This window comes from Rhinoderma darwinii, chromosome 12 (genome assembly GCF_050947455.1).
Source record: "Rhinoderma darwinii isolate aRhiDar2 chromosome 12, aRhiDar2.hap1, whole genome shotgun sequence".
Classification (NCBI taxonomy): domain Eukaryota; kingdom Metazoa; phylum Chordata; class Amphibia; order Anura; family Rhinodermatidae; genus Rhinoderma; species Rhinoderma darwinii.
In genome coordinates, this window is record NC_134698.1 from 3699147 (window position 1) to 3712245 (window position 13099).

General features: G+C 31.7%; 1 protein-coding gene across 1 annotated transcript in view; it reads left to right on the forward strand.

The window, feature by feature from the left end:
• The window catches only part of DCAF8 (DDB1 and CUL4 associated factor 8), a 117667-nt gene that overhangs the window by 94725 nt on the left and 9843 nt on the right, over positions 1-13099 (forward strand). Inside the window, exons 2-5 of the mRNA XM_075844539.1 lie at positions 11818-11958; positions 12522-12616; positions 12693-12803; positions 12979-13051. Of these exons, the coding sequence (XP_075700654.1) occupies positions 11818-11958; positions 12522-12616; positions 12693-12803; positions 12979-13051 (420 nt within the window). The remainder of the gene's footprint in view (positions 1-11817; positions 11959-12521; positions 12617-12692; positions 12804-12978; positions 13052-13099) is intronic.

Sequence of the window (13099 nt, forward strand, 5' to 3'; positions counted from 1 at the left end):
CTACTGTCCCGTACTGAAAACATGATTACAGTACGGGACAGTTGTCCTGCAGCGAGGCAGGGACTCCTAGCATCGTACATAAGTATGATGCTAGGAGCCCGGCTCCCTGCACGGTGTTCGGTCCGGGACTTGCGGCTGAAATACGTCCGTCAATTACGGACGTAATTAGTGTGTGTGCACATACCCTTATAGTAGTTATATTCTTGTATATAGGAGCAGTTTTATAGTAGTTATATTCTTGTATATAGGAGCAGTATTATAGTAGTTCTTGTATATAGGGGGCAGTATTATAGTAGTTATATTCTTGTATATAGAGGCAGTATTATAGTAGTTATATTCTTGTATATAGGAGCAGTATTATAGTAGTTATAGTCTTGTATATAGTGGGCAGTATTACAGTAGTTATATTCTTGTATATAAGGGCAGTATTATAGTAGTTATATTCTTGTATATAGGGCGCAGTGTTATAGTAGTTATATTCTTGTATATAGAGGCAGTATTATAGTAGTTATATTCTTGTATATAGCGGCAGTATTATAGTAGTTATATTCTTGTATATAGGAGCAGTATTATAGTAGTTATATTCTTGTATATAGGAGCAGTATTATAGTAGTTATATTCTTGTATATAGGGGGCACTATTATAGTAGTTATATTCTTGTATATAGGGGGCACTATTATAGTAGTTATATTCTTGTATATAGGGGCAGTATTATAGTAGTTATATTCTTGTATATAGGGGCAGTATTATAGTAGTTATATTCTTGTATATAGGGGGCAGTATTATAGTAGTTATATCTTGTATATAGGAGCAGTATTATAATAGTTATATTCTTGTATATAGGGGCAGTATTATAGTAGTTATATTCTTGTATATAGGAGCAGTATTATAGTAGTTCTATTCTTGTATATAGGGAGCAGTATTATAGTAGTTATATTCTTGTACATAGGAGGCAGTATTATAGTAGTTATATTCTTGTATATAGGAGCAGTATTATAGTAGTTATATTCTTGTATATAGGAGCAGTATTATAGTAGTTATATTCTTATATATAGGGGCAGTATTATAGTAGTTATATTCTTGTATATATGGGCAGTATTATAGTTATATTCTTGTATATAGGGAGCAGTAATATAGTAGTTATATTCTTGTACATAGGAGGCAGTATTATAGTAATTATATTCTTGTATATAGGCACAGTATTATAGTAGTTATAGACTTGTATATAGGGGCAGTATTATAGTAGTTATATCTTGTATATAGGAGCAGTATTATAATAGTTATATTCTTGTATATAGGGGCAGTATTATAGTAGTTATATTCTTGTATATAGGAGCAGTATTATAGTAGTTATATTCTTGTATATAGGGAGCAGTATTATAGTAGTTATATTCTTGTACATAGGAGCAGTATTATAGTAGTTATATTCTTGTATATAGGGGCAGTATTATAGTAGTTATATTCTTGTATATATGGGCAGTATTATAGTAGTTATATTCTTGTATATAGGGAGCAGTAATATAGTAGTTATATTCTTGTACATAGGAGGCAGTATTATAGTAATTATATTCTTGTATATAGGCACAGTATTATAGTAGTTATAGACTTGTATATAGGGGCAGTATTATAGTAGTTCTATTCTTGTATATAGGGGCAGTATTATAGTAGTTATATTCTTGTATATAGGAGCAGTTTTATAGTAGTTATATTCTTGTATATAGGAGCAGTATTATAGTAGTTCTTGTATATAGGGGGCAGTATTATAGTAGTTATATTCTTGTATATAGGGGGCAGTATTATAGTAGTTCTTGTATATAGGGGGCAGTATTATAGTAGTTATATTCTTGTATATAGAGGCAGTATTATAGTAGTTATATTCTTGTATATAGGAGCAGTATTATAGTAGTTATAGTCTTGTATATAGTGGGCAGTATTACAGTAGTTATATTCTTGTATATAAGGGCAGTATTATAGTAGTTATATTCTTGTATATAGGGCGCAGCGTTATAGTAGTTATATTCTTGTATATAGGAGCAGTATTATAGTAGTTATATTCTTGTATATAGGGCGCAGTGTTATAGTAGTTATATTCTTGTATATAGAGGCAGTATTATAGTAGTTATATTCTTGTATATAGCGGCAGTATTATAGTAGTTATATTCTTGTATATAGGAGCAGTATTATAGTAGTTATATTCTTGTATATAGGAGCAGTATTATAGTAGTTATATTCTTGTATATAGGGGGCACTATTATAGTAGTTATATTCTTGTATATAGGGGGCACTATTATAGTAGTTATATTCTTGTATATAGGGGGCACTATTATAGTAGTTATATTCTTGTATATAGGGGCAGTATTATAGTAGTTATATTCTTGTATATAGGGGGCAGTATTATAGTAGTTATATCTTGTATATAGGAGCAGTATTATAATAGTTATATTCTTGTATATAGGGGCAGTATTATAGTAGTTATATTCTTGTATATAGGAGCAGTATTATAGTAGTTCTATTCTTGTATATAGGGAGCAGTATTATAGTAGTTATATTCTTGTACATAGGAGGCAGTATTATAGTAGTTATATTCTTGTATATAGGAGCAGTATTATAGTAGTTATATTCTTGTATATAGGAGCAGTATTATAGTAGTTATATTCTTGTATATAGGGGCAGTATTATAGTAGTTATATTCTTGTATATAGGGGCAGTATTATAGTAGTTATATTCTTGTATATATGGGCAGTATTATAGTTATATTCTTGTATATAGGGAGCAGTAATATAGTAGTTATATTCTTGTACATAGGAGGCAGTATTATAGTAATTATATTCTTGTATATAGGCACAGTATTATAGTAGTTATAGACTTGTATATAGGGGCAGTATTATAGTAGTTCTATTCTTGTATATAGGGGCAGTATTATAGTAGTTATATTCTTGTATATAGGAGCAGTTTTATAGTAGTTATATTCTTGTATATAGGGGGCAGTATTATAGTAGTTATATTCTTGTATATAGGAGCAGTCTTATAGTAGTTCTTGTATATAGGGGGCAGTATTATAGTAGTTATATTCTTGTATATAGGGGGCAGTATTATAGTAGTTCTTGTATATAGGGGGCAGTATTATAGTAGTTATATTCTTGTATATAGAGGCAGTATTATAGTAGTTATATTCTTGTATATAGGAGCAGTATTATAGTAGTTATAGTCTTGTATATAGTGGGCAGTATTACAGTAGTTATATTCTTGTATATAAGGGCAGTATTATAGTAGTTATATTCTTGTATATAGGGCGCAGTGTTATAGTAGTTATATTCTTGTATATAGGAGCAGTATTATAGTAGTTATATTCTTGTATATAGGGCGCAGTGTTATAGTAGTTATATTCTTGTATATAGAGGCAGTATTATATAGGGGGCAGTATTATAGTAGTTATATTCTTGTATATAGGTGGCAGTATTATAGTAGATATATTCTTGTATATAGGAGCAGTATTATAGTAGTTATATTCTTGTATATAGGTGGCAGTATTATAGTAGTTATATTCTTGTATATAGGAGCAGTATTATAGTAGTTATATTCTTGTATATAGGGGCAGTATTGTAGTAGTTATATTCTTGTATATAGGGGCAGTATTATAGTAGTTATATTCTTGTATATAGGAGCAGTATTATAGTAGTTATATTCTTGTATATAGGAGGCAGTATTATAGTCGTTATATTCTTGCATATAGGGGCAGTATTATAGTAGTTATATTCTTGTATATAGGGGGCAGTATTATAGTAGTTATATTCTTGTATATAGGGGGCAGTATTACAGTAGTTATATTCTTGTATATAGGGGCAGTATTATAGTAGTTATATTCTTGTATATAGGTGCAGTATTATAGTAGTTATATTCTTGTATATAGTGGGCAGTATTATAGTAGTTATATTCTTGTATATAGGAGCAGTATTATAGTAGTTATATTCTTGTATATAGGAGCAGTATTATAGTAGTTATATTCTTGTATATAGGAGCAGTATTATAGTAGTTATATTCTTGTATATAGGAGGCAGTATTATAGTAGTTATATTCTTGTATATAGGAGCAGTATTATAGTAGTTATATTCTTGTATATAGGAGCAGTATTATAGTAGTTATATTCTTGTATATAGGGGGCAGTATTATAGTAGTTATATTCTTGTATATAGGAGGCAGTATTATAGTAGTTAGATTCTTGTATATAGGGGGCAGTATTATAGTAGTTAGATTCTTGTATATAGGGGGCAGTATTATAGTAGTTATATTCTTGTATACAGGAGCATTATTATAGTAGTTAGATTCTTGTATATAGGGGGCAGTATTATAGTAGTTATATTCTTGTATATAGGGGCCAGTATTATAGTAGTTATAGACTTGTATATAGGGGCAGTATTATAGTAGTTCTATTCTTGTATATAGGGGCAGTATTATAGTAGTTATATTCTTGTATATAGGAGCAGTTTTATAGTAGTTATATTCTTGTATATAGGGGGCAGTATTATAGTAGTTATATTCTTGTATATAGGAGCAGTATTATAGTAGTTATATTCTTGTATATAGGAGCAGTATTATAGTAGTTATATTCTTGTATATAGGGGGCAGTAATATAGTAGTTATATTCCTGTATATAGGTGCAGTATTATAGTAGTTATATTCTTGTATATAGTGGGCAGTATTATAGTAGTTATATTCTTGTATATAGGAGCAGTATTATAGTAGTTATATTCTTGTATATAGGAGCAGTATTATAGTAGTTATATTCTTGTATATAGGAGCAGTATTATAGTAGTTATATTCTTGTATATAGGAGGCAGTATTATAGTAGTTATATTCTTGTATATAGGAGCAGTATTATAGTAGTTATATTCTTGTATATAGGGGGCAGTATTATAGTAGTTATATTCTTGTATATAGGAGGCAGTATTATAGTAGTTAGATTCTTGTATATAGGGGGCAGTATTATAGTAGTTAGATTCTTGTATATAGGGGGCAGTATTATAGTAGTTATATTCTTGTATACAGGAGCATTATTATAGTAGTTAGATTCTTGTATATAGGGGGCAGTATTATAGTAGTTATATTCTTGTATATAGGGGCCAGTATTATAGTAGTTATAGACTTGTATATAGGGGCAGTATTATAGTAGTTCTATTCTTGTATATAGGGGCAGTATTATAGTAGTTATATTCTTGTATATAGGAGCAGTTTTATAGTAGTTATATTCTTGTATATAGGGGGCAGTATTATAGTAGTTATATTCTTGTATATAGGAGCAGTATTATAGTAGTTATATTCTTGTATATAGGAGCAGTATTATAGTAGTTATATTCTTGTATATAGGGGGCAGTAATATAGTAGTTATATTCCTGTATATAGGGGTAGTATTATAGTAGTTATATTCCTGTATATAGGGGTAGTATTATAGTAGTTATATTCTTGTATATAGGGGCAGTATTATAGTAGTTATATTCTTGTATATAGGGGCAGTATTATAGTAGTTATATTCTTGTATATAGGGGGCAGTATTATAGTAGTTATATTCTTGTATATAGGAGCAGTATTATAGTAGTTATATTCTTGTATATAGGAGTAGTAGTATAGTAGTTATATTCTTGTATATAGGGGGCAGTAATATAGTAGTTATATTCTTGTATATAGTGGGCAGTATTATAGCAGTTATATTCTTGTATATAGGGGCAGTATTATAGTAGTTATATTCTTGTATATAGGGCGCAGTGTTATAGTAGTTATTTTCTTGTATATAGGAGCAGTATTATAGTAGTTATATTCTTGTATATAGGAGCAGTATTATAGTAGTAATATTCTTGTATATAGGGCGCAGTGTTATAGCAGTTATATTCTTGTATATAGGGGGCAGTATTATAGTAGTTATATTCTTGTATATAGGGCGCAGTGTTATAGTAGTTATATTCTTGTATATAGGAGCAGTATTATAGTAGTTATATTCTTGTATATAGGGCGCAGTGTTATAGTAGTTATATTCTTGTATATAGAGGCAGTATTATAGTAGTTATATTCTTGTATATAGCGGCAGTATTATAGTAGTTATATTCTTGTATATAGGAGCAGTATTATAGTAGTTATATTCTTGTATATAGGGGGCAGTATTATAGTAGTTATATTCTTGTATATAGGAGCAGTATTATAGTAGTTATATTCTTGTATATAGGAGCAGTATTATAGTAGTTATATTCTTGTATATAGGGGGCACTATTATAGTAGTTATATTCTTGTATATAGGGGGCACTATTATAGTAGTTATATTCTTGTATATAGGGGGCACTATTATAGTAGTTATATTCTTGTATATAGGGGGCAGTATTATAGTAGTTATATTCTTGTATTTAGGGGGCAGTATTATAGTAGTTATATCTTGTATATAGGAGCAGTATTATAATAGTTATATTCTTGTATATAGGGGCAGTATTATAGTAGTTATATTCTTGTATATAGGAGCAGTATTATAGTAGTTCTATTCTTGTATATAGGGAGCAGTATTATAGTAGTTATATTCTTGTACATAGGAGGCAGTATTATAGTAGTTATATTCTTGTATATAGGAGCAGTATTATAGTAGTTATTTTCTTGTATATAGGAGCAGTATTATAGTAGTTATATTCTTGTATATAGGGGCAGTATTATAGTAGTTATATTCTTGTATATATGGGCAGTATTATAGTTATATTCTTGTATATAGGGAGCAGTAATATAGTAGTTATATTCTTGTACATAGGAGGCAGTATTATAGTAATTATATTCTTGTATATAGGCACAGTATTATAGTAGTTATAGACTTGTATATAGGGGCAGTATTATAGTAGTTCTATTCTTGTATATAGGGGCAGTATTATAGTAGTTATATTCTTGTATATAGGAGCAGTTTTATAGTAGTTATATTCTTGTATATAGGGGGCAGTATTATAGTAGTTATATTCTTGTATATAGGAGCAGTCTTATAGTAGTTCTTGTATATAGGGGGCAGTATTATAGTAGTTATATTCTTGTATATAGGGGGCAGTATTATAGTAGTTCTTGTATATAGGGGGCAGTATTATAGTAGTTATATTCTTGTATATAGAGGCAGTATTATAGTAGTTATATTCTTGTATATAGGAGCAGTATTATAGTAGTTATAGTCTTGTATATAGTGGGCAGTATTACAGTAGTTATATTCTTGTATATAAGGGCAGTATTATAGTAGTTATATTCTTGTATATAGGGCGCAGTGTTATAGTAGTTATATTCTTGTATATAGGAGCAGTATTATAGTAGTTATATTCTTGTATATAGGGCGCAGTGTTATAGTAGTTATATTCTTGTATATAGAGGCAGTATTATATAGGGGGCAGTATTATAGTAGTTATATTCTTGTATATAGGTGGCAGTATTATAGTAGATATATTCTTGTATATAGGAGCAGTATTATAGTAGTTATATTCTTGTATATAGGTGGCAGTATTATAGTAGTTATATTCTTGTATATAGGAGCAGTATTATAGTAGTTATATTCTTGTATATAGGGGCAGTATTGTAGTAGTTATATTCTTGTATATAGGGGCAGTATTATAGTAGTTATATTCTTGTATATAGGGGGCAGTATTATAGTAGTTATATTCTTGTATATAGGGGGCAGTATTACAGTAGTTATATTCTTGTATATAGGGGCAGTATTATAGTAGTTATATTCTTGTATATAGGTGCAGTATTATAGTAGTTATATTCTTGTATATAGTGGGCAGTATTATAGTAGTTATATTCTTGTATATAGGAGCAGTATTATAGTAGTTATATTCTTGTATATAGGAGCAGTATTATAGTAGTTATATTCTTGTATATAGGAGCAGTATTATAGTAGTTATATTCTTGTATATAGGAGGCAGTATTATAGTAGTTATATTCTTGTATATAGGAGCAGTATTATAGTAGTTATATTCTTGTATATAGGGGGCAGTATTATAGTAGTTATATTCTTGTATATAGGGGGCAGTATTATAGTAATATTCTTGTATATAGGGGGCAGTATTATAGTAGTTATATTCTTGTATATAGGGGCCAGTATTATAGTAGTTATAGACTTGTATATAGGGGCAGTATTATAGTAGTTCTATTCTTGTATATAGGGGCAGTATTATAGTAGTTATATTCTTGTATATAGGAGCAGTTTTATAGTAGTTATATTCTTGTATATAGGGGGCAGTATTATAGTAGTTATATTCTTGTATATAGGAGCAGTATTATAGTAGTTATATTCTTGTATATAGGAGCAGTATTATAGTAGTTATATTCTTGTATATAGGGGGCAGTAATATAGTAGTTATATTCCTGTATATAGGGGTAGTATTATAGTAGTTATATTCCTGTATATAGGGGTAGTATTATAGTAGTTATATTCTTGTATATAGGGGCAGTATTATAGTAGTTATATTCTTGTATATAGGGGCAGTATTATAGTAGTTATATTCTTGTATATAGGGGGCAGTATTATAGTAGTTATATTCTTGTATATAGGAGCAGTATTATAGTAGTTATATTCTTGTATATAGGAGTAGTAGTATAGTAGTTATATTCTTGTATATAGGGGGCAGTAATATAGTAGTTATATTCTTGTATATAGTGGGCAGTATTATAGCAGTTATATTCTTGTATATAGGGGCAGTATTATAGTAGTTATATTCTTGTATATAGGGGGCAGTATTATAGTAGTGATATTCTTGTATATAGGGGGCAGTATTATAGTAGTAATATTCTTGTATATGGGAGGCAGTATTATAGTAGTTATATTCTTGTATATAGGGAGCAGTATTATAGTAGTTATATTCTTGTATATAGGAGCAGTATTATAGTAGTTATATTCTTGTATATAGGAGTAGTAGTATAGTAGTTATATTCTTGTATATAGGGGGCAGTAATATAGTAGTTATATTCTTGTATATAGTGGGCAGTATTATAGCAGTTATATTCTTGTATATAGGGGCAGTATTATAGTAGTTATATTCTTGTATATAGGGGGCAGTATTATAGTAGTTATATTCTTGTATATAGGGGCAGTATTATAGCAGTTATATTCTTGTATATAGGGGCAGTATTATAGTAGTTATATTCTTGTATATAGGGGGCAGTATTATAGTAGTTATATTCTTGTATATAGGGGCAGTATTATAGTAGTTATATTCTTGTATATAGGAGGCAGTATTATAGTAGTTATATTCTTGTATATAGGGGGCAGTATTATAGTAGTTATATTCTTGTATATAGGGGGCAGTATTATAGTAGTTATATTCTTGTATATAGGGGCAGTATTATAGTAGTTATATTCTTGTAAATAGGGGCAGTATTATAGTAGTTATATTCTTGTATATAGGGGCAGTATTATAGTAGTAATATTCTTGTATATAGGAGCAGTATTATAGTAGTTATATTCTTGTATATAGGAGCAGTATTATAGTAGTTATATTCTTGTATATAGGGGGGCAGTATTATAGTAGTTATATTCTTGTATATATGAGCAGTATTATAGTAGTTATATTCTTGTATATAGGAGGCAGTATTATAGTAGTTATATTCTTGTATACAGGGGGCAGTATTATAGTAGTTATATTCTTGTATATAGGAGGCAGTATTATAGTAGTTATATTCTTGTATATAGGAGGCAGTATTATAGTAGTTATATTCTTGTACATAGAGGCAGTATTATAGTAGTTATATTCTTGTATATAGGAGCAGTATTATAGAGGTTATATTCTTGTATATAGGGAGCAGTATTATAGTGGTTATATTCTTGTATATAGGAGCAGTATTATAGTAGTTATATTCTTGTATATAGGGGGCAGTATTATAGTAGGTATATTCTTGTATATAGGGGGCAGTATTATAGTAGTTATAGTCTTGTATATAGGGGCAGTATTATAGTAGTTATAGTCTTGTATATAGGGGCAGTATTATAGTAGTTATATTCCTGTATATAGAGGGCAGTATTATAGTAGGTATATAGGGGCAGTATTATAGTAGTTATATTCTTGTATATAGGAGCAGTATTATAGTAGTTATATTCTTCTATATAGGGATCAGTAGTATAGTAGTTATATTCTTGTATATAGGGGCAGTGTTATAGTAGTTATATTCTTGTATATAGGGAGCAGTATTATAGTAGTTATATTCTTGTATATAGGAGCAGTATTATAGTAGTTATATTCTTGTATATAGGGGGCAGTATTATAGTAGTTATATTCTTGTATATAGGAGCAGTATTATAGTAGTTATATTCTTCTATATAGAGGCAGTATTATAGACGTTATATTCTTGTATATAGGAGGCAGTATTATAGTAGTTATATTCTTGTATATAGGAGCAGTGTTATAGTAGTTATATTCTTGTATATAGGAGGCAGTATTATAGTAGTTATATTCTTGTATATAGGGGGCAGTATTATAGTAGTTATATTCTTGTATATAGGAGCAGTGTTATAGTAGTTATATTCTTGTATATAGGAGGCAGTATTATAGTAGTTATATTCTTGTATATAGGAGGCAGTATTATAGTAGTTATATTCTTGTATATAGAGGCAGTATTATAGTAGTTATATTCTTGTATATAGGAGCAGTATTATAGTAGTTATATTCTTGTATATAGGAGGCAGTATTATAGTAGTTATATTCTTCTATATAGAGGCAGTATTATAGACGTTATATTCTTGTATATAGGAGCAGTATTATAGTAGTTATATTCTTGTATATAGAGGCAGTATTATAGTAGTTATATTCTTGTATATAGGGGCAGTATTATAGTAGTTATATTCTTGTATATAGGAGGCAGTATTATAGTAGTTATATTCTTGTATATAGGGGGCAGTATTATAGTAATTATATTCTTGTATGTAGGGGGCAGTATTATAGTAGTTATATTCTTGTATGTAGGGAGCAGTATTATAGTAGTTATATTCTTGTATATAGGAGCAGTATTATAGTAGCTATATTCTTGTATATAGGGGCAGTATTATAGTAGTTATATTCTTGTATATAGGGGGCAGTATTATAGTAGTTATATTCTTGTATATAGGGAGCAGTATTATAGTAGTTATATTCTTGTATATAGGGGCAGTGTTATAGTAGTTATATTCTTGTATATAGGGGGCAGTATTATAGTAGTTATAGTCTTGTATATAGGGGGCAGTATTATAGTAGTTATATTCTTGTATATAGGGGGCAGTATTATAGTAGTTATAGTCTTGTATATAGGGGGCAGTATTATAGTAGTTATATTCTTGTATATAGGGGGCAGTATTGTAGTTGGAAATAAAACTGTGAAAACGCTCTTTTGAAGTAAAATAAGTATTTCCCAGCAGCACAGAGTTTTTCAGTAGAGGAGTGCGATCTTGGTGAGGGTTGGACTACACTCACGTGCACTTACTGCTGTGCTGTGGGTATGAAACGCTGCGGATAACGCTGTCTCTGCCTCCCGTTGATTTTTATGGGAGGTCAGAGGTGGAACCACGGCAAGAAAGAGCATTCTGCTTTATTTTGCTGCGAGCGGCTAAAAGCCGCTACGGAAAAAAACTTCTCCCATTGAAATATATGAGAGGCTGTTTCTGAAGTTTTTATTTTGGAACCGATTAATTGTCCAAAATCAGCGTAAAAAGAACTGTGTGAATTGGGCCTAAGAGTCCTTTTTTTAGACGTAGCAGCTCACAGCAGTACAGAGTATTTTTAGGAGTAAACTTTTTGTGGTCGACTATTTTCTCATATAATGATTTTCCCCCGACTCCGTTATTTTTAGGCAAAATTCCTCCCCAACAGCGGCGACTCCACGCTGGCCATGTGTGCCCGGGATGGGCAGGTTCGCGTGGCAGAACTCTCAGCCACTCAGTGCTGCAAAAACACAAAGCGGGTGGCACAGCACAAGGGGGCATCACACAAGGTGGGTAAACGATGCCCTATCTTATCTAGTGGATATTAAAGCGGATGCCCAGCCGAGATCCTATTCAAATCTATTTCTGGGAGATGCTATGTATTTTTTTCTTCGCCATGCTTTACACTGCATCTCTTCTCCATTAGCACTCCACTCTGATCATATATAACAGCCTGGCAGCATTTCCTTTTGCTTCTGTGGTAGTCTGATATCCACGTCCTGTCTCGTTGACACTGGCTGACGCTCTGTCCCTCCCCCTTGCTTTACACTGCAGCTTTTTGTTCCGATTCGCTTCTGTGTATAAACACAAGCTCACCGGGATGTCCGTGCGTGGAGAGCGCATTTCTATTCAAGCAGAAAATAAACTCCAGACTTGGAAATGTCGGCCCTTTTTAGCGTTCTACACGTAACTCGCGTATACAAATATCCGAGGCCTATGACAACTACTACTGGCAGCCTATACAGAGCTCATGGCGCTGTTCTATTTTTTTTTTTTTTAATATCTATGGCAGACATCGGGTACTGGTATATAGGATCCGACCCCTGGTTACGAGTTTGTTTTGTTCCCCCAGCTCGCCCTGGAGCCAGACTCTCCGTGCACCTTCCTGTCGGCCGGCGAGGACGCCGTGGTCTTCACCATTGACCTGCGGCAGGATCGGCCGGCCTCGTGAGTACAGACCTGTCTATACGTCGCCGCCGCCGCTTGTGGTTTATTTTTTCCTCACTTGCCGTTTCCCCTCAAGGCGGCTCGTGGTCACCAAGGAGAAAGAAAAGAAGATCGGCCTGTACACCATCTACGTTAACCCCGCCAACACTTACCAGTTTGCTGTGGGCGGACGAGACCAGTTTGTCCGGTGAGTGATATTTTATATATGTTGGTAGTCACCCAGCTTTCCCATACATACCATCCCTGCGTGGAAATGCAGCAGCGCCAATTCGGCCTTGCGGGTGAGGCAGGTGCAGGACTGGCAGGATCAGCAGAGTTGTGCGCGTGTCGGCTCATTCCGTTTTTTTTCTCCGTCTTTCTAGGATCTACGACCAGCGGAAAATTAACGAGAATGAAAATAATGGAGTTCTGAAGAAGTTCTGTCCTCATCACCTGGTGGGTGCTACGTGGAAGCTTTGTTAGATCCAACGTGATTGCACTTAA